The 19661-nt window shown below is 38.9% G+C and overlaps 1 protein-coding gene across 1 annotated transcript; it reads left to right on the top strand.

Moving 5' to 3' along the window:
* Nucleotides 1-1421: 1421 nt before the first annotated feature.
* On the top strand, nucleotides 1422-19166 carry MFSD11 (major facilitator superfamily domain containing 11). The gene is made up of 14 exons (XM_027730068.2): nucleotides 1422-1619; nucleotides 1831-2001; nucleotides 3520-3575; nucleotides 4569-4676; nucleotides 5087-5166; nucleotides 5265-5361; nucleotides 6288-6346; nucleotides 9214-9355; nucleotides 10176-10216; nucleotides 11353-11418; nucleotides 13238-13363; nucleotides 14314-14488; nucleotides 15457-15592; nucleotides 16095-19166. The coding sequence occupies exons 2-14, from the start codon at nucleotides 1906-1908 to the stop codon at nucleotides 16260-16262; spliced, it is 1350 nt and encodes a 449-aa protein (XP_027585869.2). The 5' UTR covers nucleotides 1422-1619; nucleotides 1831-1905; the 3' UTR covers nucleotides 16263-19166.
* The last annotated feature ends 495 nt before the right edge of the window (nucleotides 19167-19661 follow it).

Raw genomic sequence — 19661 nt, forward strand, 5'->3', positions numbered from 1 at the left:
AAATAAACTAGTTTTAGTTTCGCATTTTGTATTGCTTCATGCTTGTTCCTTTTTTTTCCCCCCAGAGACTTCTGCTTAAAAACCCTTTTTCAAATTAGAAATTTGAAGTTTACCTTTACAGTAATTGTCTTATAATGACAGCGGAAGTTTCCTGTGTCCCTTTCTCTCAGTTCTTGTACTGCCTGGGCACTGCTGAGCCATGGACAGCTCGTTGTCCACCAGGACCCCCCACTCCATCTCCACAGAGCTGCTTTTCCAGCCGGTCAGCCCCGGCCTGTGCTGCAGTCTGGGGTTATTCCTTCCCAGGTGCAGGACCCTGCACTTGCCTTTGTTGAACTTCAGACAGTTCTTCTCTGCCCACCTATCCCACCTGTCAAGGTGTCCCCTTTCAAATTTTCAAGTTTAAAGCTCTGCCAATGAGCCCTGCTAACTCCTGGGCTAAGATCCCTTTTCCCCTTTGAGGCCTCTGTTTGTTTAAGCTTTTTACTGCAGACAGCAGAGGTAAAATGTGGTGATTTGTCATTTGCTTCAGTCAGTTCTGCATTTCCCTCCCCTGTCTTTTTGGCCAGCACTAAAGTGTAGCTGATTTAGCTGAACACTCCAATCCTGACCTGGAGGCCCCACAGAATGGACAGAAGATGTTAAGAGGAAAAAGCAACCATTCGGTCGGTCTGATCCTCTGCCAGTTCAGCTGATGTGCTAACAGAGATCGTCACAACCTAAAGATCAATTGATCTTAAGTTTATTGTTTAGAAATACTGTGAAGTAAAAGATTAAGGGTATCACTTCCATCCCTGCAGTTGTTCAAGGCCAGGTTGGATGGGGCTTGGAACAACCTGGTCTAGTGGAAGGTGTTCCTGCCCCATGGCAGGGGGATGGAACAAGATGGGCTTTAAGGTCCCTTGCAACCCAAACCAGTCTGTGATTCCATGATTCTGTAATTCTATGTAATTGCTAAACCCAAAAGCTTTTCCTTGAGACAAAGCAGGGAAAGATTATGAAGACTCTCTCCTCTCCTGAGTCACCGAGACAAGGAAAGGCAGAAGCAACAGCAACCGAGTGTGTGTGTTGGTGGCACTGAAGTCCGTAGTTTCTCCAAGGTGAGATTCATTTGCCCTTTGGAAATGACTTTGTGTGTTTGAGTTCAGCTAAATAAAGTTTTCTTCGACAACTTTCTAAGCCCTTTTTTTTTTCTTCTTTTTAATCTTGCCAGATCTTATTTAGTGGATAGAGATCACAATTCTTAAAAACGTAGCACAAATGTTTTTATTTTAAGAACTGGGAGATTTTCACCATTTTAAGTAGGGGGGGGGGAAAAAGTGCTTTCATAAAACTGCATTTCCCATAGTGCACAAGGGCTCTCAGGGCCGGGTCAGCTGATCGAGAGGGTGAAATGTGCCTTATTTCCTGTCCGGTGCATGGAAATGACTCGTGTGTGCCAATGGCTCATCTTCCCTTCGTCAGGTGATTGAAGGGCCGTGGACCAGATTCTGATCTCAACAATGGCAAGAAGCTGAGCTGATTAACCTGCTCGATATTGGGAAAACTGCTTCGTGTGTGGGAAGATGATGTCATGAAATAACACGCTGCAGGCAGCTCTGTTAACTTAATGGGAACAGGTAGAGGGAATCTTGGTCTTTACATTTTGTACCAGACCTTTCTGGTTTTTTTTCCAAGTTACCAATTTTGCCGTACATTATTTAAGTTACTAGATTTCTTAATTAATTGAAGGTTATTTTCTAGCAGCTAAGAAGTAGTCCCAAGTAATCATAATTTTCAAACCTTTTTTTTAATTCTTTTTGCCTTTTTTTTTTTTTTTTTTTTTAACAGAGGTTAAGAGGAAACTTTTAAAAGAAAAAAAAGTTTTTCCAGACTGAAGCTGAGGACTTGGCCAGAAAACACAAAATGTCTTCTGAAGGAAAAAAACTTTTCAACATCATTATTTTGGGAGTCTCGTTTATGTTTATATTCACTGCTTTCCAGACATGTGGAAATATTGCGGTAGGTGTGAATTTCTAAATGTGCTGCGTTTCTCTTACAGTTGTTTATCCTGTCTTGTCTTTTGTCCACTGTAATCTTGTTTTACTTGTGATTTTCTAATGTGCGAGATACTTTGGCATTTTGTCTTCCTTTGGTTTAGTATTAAGTAGATTAACTTGGTTAACCAAATAATTAAGCAGCTTTTTTCTTTAAGATAGCATAGCTACACATATAACTGTACCAGAGTGCTTGGAAAACAGAAAATTAATCTTATCAAATGTTTGAACTTTAACATAGTGTCTGCTTTGACACTTGCAATATTGAACAGTTGAATTACATTGAATCTTCCATAGTCTATATTCCATATTCTGTGTAGTCCCTTTCAAGATATTTGCCTAAGTTATTATTAACCACACAATTATCAACTGTTTTTTCCTAATCTAACATATTTTTCTGTTCTGACAAATTTGATATTGAGGGGGAGTATGGGGATAACACCTGACAAATAGTCAGACTTGCACAATTGCTAAACTGCCAAGTCACCTTCTAGCTGAAGAAGTTATTTACTGTTTTAGTATCGTGTATCTTTGTCTGCAGAAGCAAAATTGAGCATAACATAATCCAAATTTACTGGTACTACTTAAATTTTTAGACTCCTGCTACTAAGAGACATAGCCCTTTAACTTCCTGAGTGTTGACATTGCTTTCAGTTCTGTGCCTGAAGGCAGTTAGACTTCAACATCCTTCTTGAGCCTCCAGGTCTTACAGCTCTTTTCTTGCGTGGAAGAAGAATCCTTTCTGGGTTCAGACACATAAATGTCCTTCACTACAATATAAATAACTACTTGGGATGGTTTTGGTAAGTCATAGTGCAGTGTGATACTGTGTGTGAGCACATAAGTACAGCCCAGTGATCTTAGAAGTTCTGTGATGAATTCAGCACCTCACTGAATTGGACTTTGTGATCATGCAATCATGTAGTTTATTGTCATAAAAGTCTTTAGAAGTTACTTTCAACCAGATCTGCCTGCCAGTCCGGCTAATTACACGGTCTCATGATCACTAAAGCTGATTCAAGGGGAAAAAAAAAAGGAACAGAGAAATAATGTGAAGCCAGAAAGAATGGAAACTCTGACTAGGAATTCATAGTTAGGTCAAGTTAAGAGTATTTTGAAACTTCTCCTTTTCCTCTCTGCTTATTAAATTAAGATAGTCATACATATGACTATCATACCTAAGAGAGGTCTTTAGTAAAGCAGCAGTTCTGTGAAGTATTTTAAGGTCTCTGGTGAAATAACAATTTAATAGTAAAGTACTAATTACTGCTTCACACATAGATGTTTCCCTGCCAAATATCTCCTGCATCTTTGTTGTGGAGGTGGTGTGAGTTGTAGCTAACATTTTAAATTCTTTTAAGTGCTTTTTAGAGTCTATTAATGATTAAGTCTGACGTTTGTTACTGACTTCAAACTGATGCAAGTGTTCTCAAACTACAAGACAGATTCTGACATATTACAGCATATGGTTTTCTCCTCACAGCAAACTGTTATCACAAATTTAAACAACACGGACTTCCATGGCAGTGGCTACACAAGGTAATTTACACAGATTGTAAATTATTACTTATTACTTTGCTCCTTGCAGGGTGAAGCTGGTTACAGTTTCATCCAGTAGAGATACACTCTCAAGAGATCGGAGTGTTCTGCTGACTTCACAATTTATTGACATACTTAAAGCACTTTAAATAAAACAGGCTTCTCACAGCCCCGCTCTGAATTATTTCTAGCTGAACTACATATCTGGTTTGCATGTTTTCTTTGTAGAGAGAAAAACCACCATCATCTCATTCTCAGCATTTTGTCTTAGGAGACGAAGAAACTGGAAGTTTAAAAATAAAAAAACCTGCTAACTCAGGCCTTGGTTGTTTGCCCTTGTACACCTCTGTGTGTTTGTGTAGAACAGGTGGTGTGGATCAGCTCCCAGGGAACACTGCAATGTAAATGTGAAAGGAACAGTCAGAGAGACAGAAGCAAAGCCACAAAAAGCCATTCTCTTTGTTGCACTGGCACAGCCAAACTTGCCAAGCGTGATCAGGAGCCTCTTGTATGCCAAATTAATTCTGTCATGTAGAAAAACCTGATTGCTGCTTTGAAGGGTTTGCTGTCTTAGTTTAAACTGAAAATACAATTGGCACAAAATATATCTATAGAATTTCTGTGATGGCAGAAAATGAAAACCTCACTCCTGGACAAGTGAGGCTCTGGAACATTCTCCTCTAGAAGTACAGGGTAGAAAATACAGTAACTGTTGTTAAGGCAGTTTGACAAATGCATGTTTTAAATTACCAGACATGCTTGCCTGCAATAGTTTGGGAAACACTGTCCACTCCTGTATTCCCATATGGAGTATGGTGGGTGAAGGGAACAGAAGAAAGGGAGGAAATGTTTGGCCATGGAAGTTTTATGGAGTTACTTGAGTTGTGTATGTGCTTAACTGGATATTTTGAAATCCACTGATCACTCTTAAATCAGTTGCAGTGATACCCTACATTTTAAGTGCTTAATCATCTTTGTTGTTTATTTATGCAGCATGTCCATTATTTATGGAGTATTATCTGCATCAAATCTTATATCACCTTCAGTGGTTGCAATAGTAGGACCTCAATTCTGCATGGTTATTAGTGGCATATTTTATAGGTAAGTATTAATTTTGAATTTTTAGCTGCTTCCTTTGAAATATTTAATTTTTTTCTCACACCTAGTGCTACTGTGCCATGCATGAAATTATACTGGCTAAGAAAAGCATTTCACAGAGATACTGTAGATCTGTAACTGCAGAGTACTTCAGCCTACTGGAAACAGCACATTTTTTTCCACAGCACTTCCAGACTTTGCAGACTGTGAAGTTCAGGTTGTGGTCTCAGATTAATGACTACATAAAAAAACCTCCATGTGCTTAGTAGGGTAAGATTTTTCACATACAACCTAACCTGTTTTCCAGTGTCTCTTAGTGGAGTGGTTGATTTAGAAGCAGATCAGTGTCTGATTGTTAAAGTGCACTGTCCACTTTAAGTCTGTATTCAATAAACTGATTTGTTCTATTCTAGCTTATACATTGCAGTCTTTATCCAACCTACTACATGGGCTTTCTACACTGCTTCTGTTTTTATTGGCATTGCAGCTGCTGGTAAGCACTGTTCTTATTCTGCTGACTATTTTTTATGATATTTGAATATACCTCTAAAATATTTTTATTTCCTGAGCAATATATTCTGTCTATTCCAGTCCTCTGGACAGCACAGGGAAATTGCTTGACTGTAAATTCTGATGAAAACACCATTGGAAGGAACAGTGGAGTGTTTTGGGCACTTCTACAGTCCAGGTAAGGTTTATTTATTAATCTTATTTTTTTTGGTTGTGTACACATTCTACTTTTTACCTCTTTTTGTAAGTGGGAGACTGCATCCAAAAATACTCCAGTGGTACCTTGCAAGTCAGTGAACTGAGCTGACTTCTATTGCTATCGTGCATTACAGAGCAGTGAATGAAAGCTGGATATTGGAAGTCTCTGCTCCTGAGGTGCTGAAAAGATCCATTTCTGTTAGGAGAGCGTTTGACATGTGTGACAGCAGTCCTGTTGATTGGGGAGAGCTGTGTTAATTTGTGTCAGCTGTGTTAATTTGGTCCTGAGCAGCCTCACCTGGCACCTCCACCACACCCTTCCCATGGGCTCAGGAGCCCTATTTAAACTCAGCCTTGGGGCTTTGGCTCTTCTGGAGCTGGGATGGACGAGGGGGGGTCCAGCTCAGTTGTGCTCAAGCCTATGCCTTGGTGAGACTAAAGAGGATTGGTTTGAAACAGATAAAGTGCTTCTTTGTGCAATGGGTGATTACACTTCTGGAGCTGGCTGCCACAGGAGGGTGTAGAGTTGGATGGTGTCAGCAAGATCAAAAAGGAATCAAGCAAATTCATGGGAGACAGGTCCACAAGTGGTTCCTGAAGAAGGATCCCTTTTACCCACCCCACTGTGATACAGCAGTTCTGGAAATTGGGAAGTAACGAGGGAAATGGATTGCTGGAATGCTTAGGCTGGTGAGCCTGCACTAGATGGCATTGCTAATGCTGCTGTGGGCACAGAATCCTGGATTGTAAAACACCAGCCTGAACCAGTGGCATGCTGGTTCTGTTCCTTAAGCTTTCTCTTCCAGAGTTAACATATTGGTATGTTATCAGAGTAGCAATTTCCACAAACCCAACCTTAATCTTACTACAAAAAATGCACCTCTTGGTTGTTCTTTTTGTTCACAGCTTGTTTTTTGGAAACCTCTATATATACTTTGCCTGGCAAGGAAAAACTCACATATCAGGTGAGTACTGCTTGTTGATGTGGGAAGCTGTGCTGGTTTAAGAGTTAACCAGCAGGGGAAATGAACTCAACTCAAAGGAGAGATTATAAGTCAGAATAACAATTTACTAAAATAATACAGTAAGTACAATCATACAAACAAACAATTGGTCTTAACCCACAAAACCCAAATGTATAACCCAGTACCCTGGGGCATGAACAACGTGGTGTTCCTTGGGCCCCGCTTGAGTCCAAAGTAAAGGGAGAGGGGAAGAACCTGCTGGTGGGAGAGCTGTTGCAGTCTGGTCAAAGTGGTGATTGGAGTCCAGTATAGGGTGATCCAAGTCTGTTTGAGAGCGATGAGCCGCAGTCCTTCTCTGGATCCCACAGAGTGGTTAAAAATGTTCCAAGACTCCAAGATTATATATCCTGCAGTTCAGGCAGGAATGCTCAGCACTTCCCTCAGGGCGGGGAGTTCCACAAAGGGTGTGAGGACAGGAGCATCCTCCTATCTCACAGGCCTCTTAACACCTAGTTTATAGCCTGAGGAGTCAGGCTCTATGGGCAGATGGTGTAAATGGTTCATTGATAACAGTTTCTGGGAAATGGCATGGAAGGCTATAGAATACACAGTTTTGGGTTACACCCATACCCTGATGAACTGGTCTCAGTTGTCCTAACTAGGACAGAAGCCATCCTTCAAAATATGGTAGCATGAATAAACAGATGAAATGATGATCTAGAAAGTGGCACAAAGCTTGTACAATAGCAGACATTTCTTTCCCTCAGTTTATTGCTAGATAGTCTCTTTTTGGAGCATGATTTTGATTCAGTGTTTCTGGGCACTCACAGCCCTTGTACTATGTATGTTGTTTTCCTGCCTGAAATGCACTTTGAGTACCTTCTTTTAGGGTATTGTGTATGGAATTCTTCAGAAGGCAAGTTGAGAATAAGGTTTTGCACAATAGCCACTCTGGGATTTTCCCTGTGCAGGCACACTTAGGCCAAAACACACCTATTTGGGAGGAAAGCTATTCTGGCTGTATGTTTAATATTATACATGCTATCCCATTCTAAAGGAAGTTCCTTGTGTAGGGTGTCCCTCTAATAATATTGGAGATTGATTAACCTATGAAATAAAGGCAAACCATCCCAGTTTGCTTCATTGTGCTGGCACAAAGCTGTGAGGGAAGACAGAGGCTGAGAAGGGGCTGCTGCTGTCTAAACTGGCAGCATTACTGGCAGAGGGAATAAAGAACTCTTCCTTACTTGGCATAGCTTATGAAGACTAACTTCCTAATGGGATTGTAATTAATACCCTAGTTTTTCCATTTGTTATTGTGCTAGACTGGTAAAGAGCAATAATTGGGGAACAGAGGTCTTAAGTAATACTGTTAAGAAGCTGGACAGTGGTTGAGACTCAGTGTTTTTAAAGTGAAGATTTCTGACAACTGTTTCAGCCAGGCTAGGTATGTGTGGGTATTCACTAAGAAAATTGCAGTGGTGAAAATAGAGCAAAGGCTAAGATGAGCACTTTTAGGAAAACAATGTTCTGTAAACAAGGAACTTTGATTGTCCTGTTCTATAATGACTGAGAATTTTCCTTATTGTAGTCCTAAAGTAAAATATCTATTAGAATGGTCAATTCTTTTAACCTTTAACAGATGAGGATGCTTCTGCTCTAGTCAATCATCAAAATGTTGGCTTTAAAATTATGTTTATTAGGCTTCAGAAATACTGCCCTGTTGAGATGAACAGTCCACTTCTTTCTTATGTTAGATCCATCTTTTCAAGTTCTCCTGAAAAGTAGCACAGTAGCACAGCAAAGGTTAATTTTACAGGTCATCTTCTGCATTCCTTCACCTTTAGGACAAAGGTTTAAGTGTTATTGAAAGTATTGGAAACACTTTGAACCTGGAGGCCCTGAAATTCTGTGCATTCTACATTCCATTGCTCTTGCTAACCACAGAATAGGGCAATTAACTACAAAGCAGTTCTGCTGTTACATTTTCCTCCATCTTTAAATGTCTAGAGATTCCTCTTTATTGAAAAAATTGATATCAAAAGTTTTACTAGCATTTAAAAATCAATTCTTCCTTTTACTACCTATATACAAATACTACAGACTGTTGAAGGTGTGAAGCACTTCCTCTTTTTGATCTGTAATCACACACAAGTTATTTTTTGATCAATTTTGCATTTGCCACTAAGCTAAAGGGGAAATAAATACAAGCACAGGCAATATCTTCAGAGCCATATAGTAGTTAAATCACAAGTATTTGCTGTTTCTTGGCTTTTTCCCCCTGCTTAATATTGGTAAATGGGAGTAACTCCTGTATTAAATGTGTCTGTGCCAAACAAGTTGGCTGGTGCAGCAGAGCTGGTGCACAGGGCAGCAGTTGCCTCCCTGCAGCTGCTGTGGCAGTTACTGAGGTTTTGGTGGCTTTAAGGCCTTTGTAGTTTCAAAGCCCACCAGTTTATGATATCATGGGGCTGCTATTTCTGATGCTGGTAAAGAGCTTTTTTTTTGAGAGATCTGAAGGGCTTTAGGTTGTTTATGTCCACTCTGAATTATGTAAGTCTTCAAAGATGTGCTTTCTTCTGCTAATAATTGATGCACTTCCTTTAATTGGCTCCTGCCTGGTCATAGCCTTTGCGTGGCAGAAAATGCGAGGGACACTTTAATATGCTGATGCTTTATTAGCATCATAAAACTGAGACAGCAATTTGCCAGCAACTGGGTACCTTTTGCTGCACGTTGAAGGTGAGTTAGAAAATGGGTGTGTGTTAAACACTGTAATATGTCTGTGTTAGTTGTTTGAAGGTAGTTGAATTGGTTTGATTTGCTTTCTGCACATCTGGTTACGACTCCTGTTTGTTTTCCCACAGAGAGCGATCGCAGAACTGTCTTCATTGCTCTGACTGTTATCAGTCTTGTGGGCACAGTTCTGTTCTTTCTGATTAGGAAACAAGAGGACACAAAAGCTCCAGGGGATGAAGATGCTACTAATGAAATCCTGGGGGAGAGCTCGTAAGTGCTTACGGCAATAACATGTTGTCACATCTCCTTGTTTGTGCTCCCGCTCCGCAGTGGGATGCTGTGCAATGACTTCCCCCTCTGTGCTGGAGACATGAATGTTATCAACAACCTGTAGAATGTACAGATTTATTAGAAAAGTGTCTGTTCCTTAACAAGTCAGAATTATTTTTCTTTAGATGGCATATTCTCAAGGGTGGAGTGCGGTACTGCACATTAAGTTTTTTCCTTTAATAAGTAAGTGCCTTGGGAAAGATACCTTTCACTTCTCAACTGATTATTATTAAACATTTATCTGCCTTTCATAGTTTGTCTTGCCCTCATCAGCCCATTTTAAAGTCTGGAATAAACAGAAATGACTCCTTTTTTTATGGGTTCTTTGACAAACTGGAACATGTTTTTCCTGTCTTCTCTAAATATATACATGCCACCCTAATAAATACATTAAAAATGACAAGTACGCAGACAGATCCTGTGGAGTTTTGCCTGAGGCATCAGCTTAAATATTTTGCTTTATTTAAAGAACAAGGCAAAAGTTAGAAAAACATCAGTAAGTATGCCCATGGAAAAAAATGTTGGAAGCTAAAAATGCTCAGAAGGAAGATTCTGTTAAGCAGGCATTCAGTAGTGCAGAAAGCAAACAAATTTTGTGGTTAGTAGTTTAGATCTCAGACACTTTTAAGGATATATTGGTATATTCCAGTGCTGGGCTAGAAAATGTACAGAAGGTTTAAAAAAATGAAGGTGCCTTCCAGCATAGAAGTACTGTGTGGTTATTCTTTCTCCATTTTGACCAAGTCATTTGTTTACCCAGGTCTGCACAAAACAAAATGATGAGAGCAGTGGCTGCCTTCAGTAAGTACATTTCCACATAAAATACTGGCATCTACTTCCCAGCTGTCCATGGTTCTGCTGATAATGTGGTCATGGACAAATCACTTGGAACAAAAATTTGTGAACAGGTAACGTTTTGAGAGTGTATCTCAGTTATTCTTCCTTGAATATGGACTTTCAGGGATGGTCTGCTTGGAAAAAGGACTTCCAGATGGCAGTGGGTTCCAGCCCAGGGATGACAGGTCACACAGGGACACAGGACTGAGTTCTGAGCCTGACAGAAATTCAGATGTCTCTGTGAGCATCTTGTGAATTTGAACCTATCCAAAATGGAGCTTGGAAGTGGAAAAACTTGGGAACCACTGAACTAATGTGGGGAAATTAGTGTGGATGTGGGGTTGGTGTGAACTGGCTCCCTGCACTTCAGCAAAGTCTCTTTTCAGGTGACCATGTGACAAACAAAGCTTGACTGAAAGCAAAAAAAGTGAGGTGACTTCACATCAATCATGTACTGGTATAGTCCAGGAAAGATCTGAAGTGTTCCTTTGATGTAGTTTCAGATCCAAGCTGCTTTTCAACAGCTTCCTTCTATAGACAAACACAAAAAGAACAGATCACCACAGGGAAAGCCACTGTGTGAAAGATTAAAAAATAAAAACCAACAAACATAACAAGATAAAAAGTTACAGGTTGTTTTATTTTGTCACAGATTGATACCAGTTAACAATTTAGAACTAGAGCATCTGTAGTTTCCTTTGAAGCTTGATGTGTTCTGCCTGTGACTGTTAAGTTTGTTTGGAGAATGTGGGGATGTTCACTGAGGATTTATTTCAGGAGACAATTGCTGTGAGCTCGGAGAGAATACAGAATACAATGAGCAGAAAATTGCCTGTTAATTGGAAACTGTATCTTCTCTTTAATGTTTCCCCAATTGCATTTCTTACAAAAATGACTTTTGGATGACACATTTCTTCTAGATGGCATGTCAGAGTTGGTTTATTTAGCACTCTCATTACTGTAATAAACAGTAAATAAAATTATAATGTACAGTTTAATTCTAACCTATTTTTGTTTTAAGCAAAGAGCAAAAGAAAGTGTAGATTATCTTAGTAGTATTATCAGAAGTTAATCTAATTTCCATTATTGTTTCTTTACAGAGAAATCTATTACACTGAGCTTCACCAAAGAGATGATGCTTCTCAGTGTCACAACAGCCTACACAGGTATGAAGCCATCAGTGTATCATGGTTGGAATTTTAGGGAAAATTTACATAGCTGGCTTTTATGTGATTTGATATTACACTACCAGTAGTTCATAGAGTGTTTAATACAATTGCATTAAAATAATGTTTGTACATCACACCTTCATTAAGATGTGGGAGATTGCTGATGGCCTTCATTTTAGTCTTGGTTTTATTGGGAACAAGCTAAGCCATTTTCAGCCATTTTTGTAATTAGTATTTGGTGTGGCAAGGGTCTTCCTTCTTTTTAGCAACTTTTAGTTAAACTTGGTCTGCCGTTATTAGACCAAGGTATGAGTTGTAAATGAAAAATGAAGTTATTTTTGCCATAAACTAAAGCAATTCTTCTGCAAAAATGCCATCAAATGTTCAAAAATGTTTCTGAGATCCTTGAATAGATTTTTGTGGGGTTTCTGGCTCCTTATTTGGCTTCAGGTATGGTTTTGTTCACGATCAAATTAAGTTTTTTGGAGGAAAAAATGCGTTTTCAGAACCTCATCTCTGAGTCACCATTATGAAAAATTGTCAGATCTTGTAGGTGAAAACAAAAACTTAGATGTGAACAAACCAAACAGTGCCCAAACATCTGCTGAAGTTTCCAGTCAGCTCCTGGAGGAGAAATAGCAACAGCAGCTCTGGAGTTGGGTTGCTCCAACCACTAATCTGAGTTACAAGTTACTTCACAGAGTTGTGTTAAGCCAGATTAACCTACTTGAATTCCTCTTGGGTGTTTAGTGCAGTGGGAATGTGGATCAGGATGACAAAGGAAGGGAGTCAGTCAGGTTTTCCTGGAGTATTCTCCAATTCAGTTCTACAGGTAGCATAAAAATAAATCACTCCAGATTGGGAAAAAATGGCTGCTGCCATCTGGTGGCCCAATATTGCCAATATTGCCACTTTTTGTAGCAAAATACAAAATCCCATAAGGCCAACAAAGGCTTTTATTCCAGAATTGATGGTTGGGTTCAGGCTGCTTCAAGCCCACCCGAATTTTGAAGCCGTGCAGGTTCATCTGCTGCGTTGGGTGGCCTGGAAATGCAGACCAGGAGATGCTGGGCCATCATTTTCCTGTAGCAAAAGGCAAAGGAGATAAATTAGAAACAGTTTTATTTTGAGCTGTTTTGCTCTGTTTAGGCAGAACACTTTGCATTGTTTTAAATTCACTTCTTTTATTAAGGAGCTGGTATTTTTATACTGATGGTTGCTTATAGTTGTGTTAGTTGGACTCTGCTGTGTCACCCTCCCTCACATTAATGGCAATAGGAAGAAGAAAGGATTTTAAACAAATAGCAGTAGTTCTTTCTCAGTTTAAATTCATTATGTATGTGTAGAAAAGTCAATTTTAAGAATCTTAGCATCTTGTTAGTTTTTAGGGATGCAGGGTCTTTCTTAGGAATGTCATAACTTGGGGGGGAAAAAATCTTATACTGAAATTGTGCTTTATCTCTTCATTTACCTGAAGTGTTATTTCACATGGCACTTCTCATTTGGATGAAATTCCAAAGTTCTTGAAAAGTAGAAATATAAACTGTTTATAGGGATTGTGTCAACAGCACTGGCTACTGAACCTGAGTGACACCAATTAGTGCAACTGTTTTTTCTAATGTGGTTTTTGTAAACTGGCATTGGAGAATATAATAATCACATAGTTTAAAATTTCCTGTTTGCTTCTATTACACAGACTTCATTTAAGTTTATTATTTGAAAGATAGCTGAGGGGAAAAGAGCCTTTAGACATAAAGAATATTTTCATGACTTTCATAATAGTTCATTTGTCAGTTCTGTTTTGTTTCCTTCAAAGGTTTGGAATTAACATTCTTTTCTGGAGTGTATGGAACATGCATTGGTGCTGTGAATAGATTTGGCAGTGAACAGAAAAGCCTAATTGGTCTCTCTGGTATTTTTATCGGTGTTGGAGAAATCTTGGGTGAGTCTAAATTTGCTACCTTTTGACAAAAAAAAGGATTAGAGTGATGTAATTGTTCAAAATGGGTTTTTTGTATTTAACTGAATAGTGTATTTCAAGCTTCCAGCAATGATTATGTGAACAAAAAAATGAAATAGGAGAAATGTAATTGGCAATGTGGTTCCTTATTGCACTGTGAATTATACCTTGCACTGTGTAAAGTGGGTGTAGACCAGCATGTGAAATACTGCTGCCTATGAATCCTAACATTCTGCATTCTGTTTGGATTGGTGTGGAGAAATACACAAGACTCAAAATGCAAGGAACAATAGGCTGCAGTGTTATTAGGGAGCTGACACTATTTTGCTATTTAAATGTTGTTTTTAAATAGTATTATGTTTACATTTTTATTACTTGAGCGATGTAGTAACTTCTAATTTTTTTAATGAATTGCTGCACTAAGGATTTCTTTGTTTTAAAAAAATGAACTTGTGTTAAATAAGATGCGATATTTAAATAAAATTGGATACAGGGAAGGTTCATCAAGTAAAGATTTCTCTTTTTTTCTGTAAACTCAAGAACTATGGTGTTTAACAAAAAACCCACTGTCTGTTCATCAGCAGCTTAGGTCCATAGAGTTGCAGGCTTTTGCAATCAGGAGCTAAGCACAAGGTTGTCCATTTTCACTTAGTACTGTTGCAGTACTGGAGTAAAGTACTTGTTAAAAGGTGAAGTGTTTTCATCAGCAACCATCTGATAAATCTCCTGCCCCCATTTCTCAGACACCTGTAACAACCCTGAGCTCATCTCATGTGGGGGGCTGGGAGATCCTTGGGGCCGTTTTCATGTTTGATCTTTCAGTTATCCAGTATGGGCATATTTATAATTCCAGCTGTGAGTATTTAAAGTTTTGCTCTGTTCTTTAAATCTTCAGTTCTGATTCAGTTATCCAATCTTTTCTGCTCCTGCAGGTGGAGGAATCTTTGGTTTGCTGAGCAAGAATAGTCGCTTTGGCAGGAACCCAGTGGTGATGCTGGGCATCCTTGTCCACTTCATAGCCTTTTATTTAATTTTTTTCAACATGCCAAATGATGCCCCTATTGCTCCCATGGAAGGAACAGATCGAGTTGCTTATATGATTCCAAGGTATGTGAGCTTCCTCCTTTGGCTGGTTGTATATAAACAGCTTGTTTCTCCACAGAAAATCCCTTGAAGTTGTTTTTCTGTGTGGTGACTAACTCCACAGAAGAAGCTTTCAGGAAACTGGCTTTTATTAAAGATAGGCATTCTACCAGTCTGCACCCAATTTAGGAACTTAAATAGCATAAGAATAAAAAGCCTGAGGATGATTGGCAGCAGTTCTGTCACTCGACAGCTGATGTTTGAGGTGTAGCACAATAGTGAGACCAGCAACTATTGTAGTAGGTGTTAAGAAGTCAATCTTGGGCTCAGTTTTACTACATCAGGGAGCCCCAGCCTTGCACTGTTGCACCCATTTCCAAAGTCTTTCAGTGGTTATTACCAAATTCTTGTTGAACTAACTGAAGCCATGCTATGCCTGTCTCTTATAATAATTGGGGAAGAATATGGGGAACTTTATTTATCTCACCATTGCAACTGTCTTTTGGGGGTTATTCTTGCCAATTTGTGTGAAAATACAACGTTTTCAGTTTGTGCAGACCCAGTGACTAACTTGGAATTCTAAGCATTTGTGCCTGTGCAGATGACTGGTCTTAACTGGGGTATTTTTCTGCAAAATGAATTGGTATTTCTCTAATATTCCTGCAGCTCAAGAATTCACCATGTGTCTCAGCTTTTAATCACTGCTCTGTGGGGTTTGTGGCTCCAAGCACCAAAATGAGTTCTTTTCCTGATTCTCATTCAGTGTGAATTGACTGCAGATAACAGTAACAGAAGTCTTAACATTCCAGAAAGTAAAAGCTGATGAAACTATTCTTTTTGCCAAGCCAGGCATTCCCAGTTCTTTTCCGGTGAAATTAAAAGTTTGATACCTTTCCATTCTTAAGTTCCAAATAGATGTGCCAAAAATAGTTTATAGATGTGTGAGCTGTTTGAACAAATGGCTTTTAAACTGGATTCACTTTCTCCTTCAGCAAAGAGGTGGCCATGCTCTGCAGCTTCCTGCTGGGGCTGGGGGACAGCTGCTTCAACACCCAGCTCCTCAGTATTTTAGGATTCCTGTATTCAGAAGACAGTGCTCCTGCCTTTGCCATCTTTAAGTTTGTTCAGGTAATAATTAACAATCTTTTGAAATGTTTTGAATTGTTGGGATGTTACTGAAATTCTGGGTTGGCCTTTTTATTGAGCTGAGAAAAATGATGTTTCTGCAAATTATTTCATCCTGAATTTTGGTGTAAAGTAGTTTGTGATGCTGGAAACAGTTTCCTGGACTGTGATCTTAAAGCTTTGGCTGTGTTGTTCCTAGACAAACTGGTTTGAAATACCAGAGAGCTGCACTTGCAATGCTCCAAACACTTTTGAGTTTGGTGTTCACTTTCTACAGTGAACACTGTTTAAATAACAAGTGAAAACTAAATCTGTTGTGTATCACATCAAGACATATGTTGAGGTATAATGAAGCCTTAAGATTGCCTATCTCCTACAGCAGGATTCTACTGAGAGCTGCATATTAAACTCCTGTCAGTTTGATAATCCTCGTGTAGTAACATCAGCCTGGAAATCTCCACTGATAATCTTTTTTACTTGGTGTTTGTTTTTTTTTTTCTCTCAGTCCATCTGTGCTGCAGTTGCCTATTTCTACAGCAACTACTTCCTTCTGCAGTGGCAGCTCCTGATCATGGTGATCGTGGGATTCTTTGGAACAATTACCTTCTTCGCAGTGGAGTGGGAAGCAGCAGCAGCCCTGGCTGCCCGTGGCTCAGACTACAGCAGCATTTGATCCTGATAACCATGGCTGGTCTGATTTAAGGAACAGCACAGGCATGTTTTTTGGGAAGTGATGTGAAAAGGTGGAAAAGGTCAAGCTGCTGCAGAGGTTGAGATGGAGGCAGCTGCTACTAAATCACCATCAGTCCAGCTGGATGTGAAACAGGAGGGGAAAAAATGCCAAATTTGAAAGGCTTTTTTTTTTTTTTCTTGCTTTACTCAACCAAGCATGGTGTAAGTGTTCTTAAAAACCTGATATTAGCATTGGAAGGAGATGTATAGATCTGTGTATTGAACCATTCTGCTCTGAGATGTACCTTTCAGAATGTAATTGCCTTATTTCACTCTACCATGCACTACAGGATTAGTTTTGTTTTTTGCCCCCTAAATTATTTTTCCTATACACTAGTTCTGCAGACACATGAGTTCTGGTATTGAATGAGTGATGTTTTTATAAGGTAGATTATATCACAGATTGTCTGCACAACTGAGAAATCAATTTGGCATTGACTTCTTCAACAATTAGATATGCTCAAGTATTTCCATGGGAAATGTTGCCTTTTTTTGTATCACTCAGCTTCTTGTTTCCCAACAATGTTTATTAATCTCTTTCATGTGCCTAAGTTTTCAGATCCGTGGGGGTTTTTGTTTGTTTGTTTTTTCTTTTGTTTCATGCTTTTTCGTTTTTGTTTGTTGTTTTTTTTTTGGTAAGAAAATGAATCAGGTTATAGTGTGACATGAAAGATTTTTACAAGAATTTAAAGATATTACCTTTAGCCTTCTTAAGGATGGGATCCCAAGGCCTGTGAATTACTGATAATTGAAAACAGCCTCGTGGCTCAGTATCTCAGAATTGAACTGTGTTGGGAAAGGTGCTGAAACTTCCTCAGGGCTGTGCAATATGAAGGACCACAATCCATGGCTTCCCTCACAGACTCCCAAATAGTTCTTTTGAGTTCAGTGGAGTTTTTATCATAAAATGATGAAAATCTGTGATGGGAGCATTGTCTGAGGTAACTTCAAAAAGTACAAATAGACTCAGAATGTGAATGGTCAGAATAATCTTGCAGTGTTTATTCTACTGCATAGGCTGAAAACACCTGAAATGCTTGTCCTAGGTTGCTTTATTCAGTGTATTTTGGGAAGATTGTACTGTAATCTTACTCCACCAAATATGAAAACAAGGTTACTAGCATAGTAACTAAATTTTAATCCAAAACTGTTATAGTTGATAAAACAGGCAGTGAATGCAGCTCACCTTGACTTTGTCTGCGTGGCTCTGTAGTACTTGCAGTGATGTTTCTGTCTGGTGGGCAATAAGATGCACCTGAGAGCAGGGATGGAACACTGGGAAGGTGTTTTTAGACACTCCATGTAGCTATTTTTAGAAAAGTACCACTCACCAACCTTTTTTTATGCACAGCCAGGATGTTAATGTCTTTAAAGACAAGTTTAGGTCGACTCATTATGTGTCAGTAGCTCCCCTGTGTCATAAGTGGGTAGGTGTACCCAAGGTTAAACTTGGTGAGGGAGAGTGGCACCTCCTGTGACATTTGCTGTCACTTTTGCTCTCAAAGAGCAGTGACACAACTCCTGTGAAGCACAGAGTTGTGAAGCACAGCAAAACAGCCCAGGGGCATCATTTTACAGGGCTGCAGAAAGGGATTTTGAAATTCACTGCAGGATTTTTGCTGTGAGATCAGTAAGGTGTTAATGGGAGGACGAGAGGGCACCTGAACATCCAGCAAGCAAAAGAAATCTTTGAGGACAGGCAGGAGAGAAAGCCTTTGTGTATTCCTGGGAGATTTAATGAATGATGTAAAAGAGAATGAGACAGGACACACATTGGAGCGAGGGGTTGCTGAAGCCATTCCAATTTGTCAGGCAAACTGAAAAGGCATTCAGGATTGAATCAATATCTGATTAATGTGACCAACAGCACGGTGAAGCCTCTCTCTCACCCACTCCTGTTATCCTGTAACTTGAAGAGTACTATTTTTAATATACTGAGCACTATAAAGGTATAGATGATAGGATGCTGCCAGTGATTAAAACTCTCTTGTTGCTACACATTTATATTTTCTCCAAAGTACCAAACAGGATAAATAGGGTCTTTTTCAGATAGGGAATTACTGACTTTTTTTTTTCCCCTCCAAATGCTTTCTGGGACCTGTTTTTCCTTGTATATCAACGAGAGCAGAAAGACTTGAAAGTTCACAAGGGGCAGTTTTGTCTTACAGTGTATTTGGGGAAAAAATGATTCTTGGGTCTTGTGGTGATGAGTAATTAAATGCTTTTAAAATAATGTCATTTAATTGTAAGTAGGTTATGGCTCTCATGAGGTTGCTTTTCAAATTGATTCCTTTTAATTATGAACTTCTGTGATGCTCATTTGCCATATAAATTATATGGACTATTTTATTAGAAATTAAAAAATTGCTAAGTTATTGTGGTTTCAAAAACCATTTTGAAGTCAACTTAAAGGGATAGTAATGAACTAGGAATGTGGGTTTTTAGTACCTTTGTGAATCTGATGCTTTACTTTTTTTTCACCTGTTCCTTTTCTCCTTTCTGGCCTGACTCAGTATCAGGCAATGTTGGAAGGCTGCTCAGAACTATTTATTGGGTCATTAAAGGGAAGTATTGTTTTGTGACAAGTTTTACAAGAAATCATGAAATTCTTAAAACTGTATCATGGATAACTGTTCTTTTTTACGATTAATTTTATTGCTTTTGACATTTGATCTGAAGAGACAGGTTTCAGTTATTCAAGCTGCTGCTGATGTGACTGCTTTTCACTTATTCATGTTTCTTTGATTTGTCAAGAGGTGAAAAATCCTCTCATATACACAGTTGTTAGTTTGGTTGAAATCTTTGGTGCAGCAATATAAAGAACAGGAATGCTGACATCCATTTATGATTCCATCTCTGAATCTGCTTATCAGCATTTACCAACCATGAGGCTGCACCCCCTTCATTTCACCTCAGTGGCCTTTTAATGTTAATCTGAATTGGGAGCTTACTGTTAAATTAAGTGGGATTTGAAAATAGTTTTTTTTTCTGTATCTGTGGTATTGTGGGTTTGTTTTATATTAGTGATTTTATCTTTTTAAGCAAAATGACACATTTGTTTGGGTTTACTAAAAAGACCTCTTTCCTCCCCCCCTCCCCATTCTTTTGAGTGCCAAAGAAGCTGCTAAAAAATTAGTCTTTCATGAATGTTATATAAACATATCTATGTTTTTCTTTTGCCTGTTGAGTTTCATTTGTGGTACATGAATGTATGGAAAAAGAATTTCTACAACCGTAGACCTTCTGTGTGTTAATTTCATTATGCACAATCAATGTTGTCAAGTTGAGATAAGGAAGAGAATGATTTATAAAATGTCATTTATAAATAATTCTAGTCCAT

The sequence above is a fragment of the Pipra filicauda genome, unplaced genomic scaffold (assembly GCF_003945595.2).
Source record: "Pipra filicauda isolate LSUMZ 115617 unplaced genomic scaffold, ASM394559v2 scaffold80_size11013439_pilon, whole genome shotgun sequence".
NCBI lineage: Eukaryota > Metazoa > Chordata > Aves > Passeriformes > Pipridae > Pipra > Pipra filicauda.

Excerpts from the sequence above, each read along its gene's own strand:
- MFSD11 (XM_027730068.2), top strand. The coding sequence starts at position 1,906 with ATGTCTTCTGAAGGAAAAAAACTTTTCAACATCATTATTTTGGGAGTC. Across the intron at positions 13,364-14,313 it reads CGGTGTTGGAGAAATCTTGG|GTGGAGGAATCTTTGGTTTG; the intron begins GTGAGTCTAAAT and ends CTGCTCCTGCAG. Across the intron at positions 15,593-16,094 it reads CCATCTTTAAGTTTGTTCAG|TCCATCTGTGCTGCAGTTGC; the intron begins GTAATAATTAAC and ends TTTTTCTCTCAG.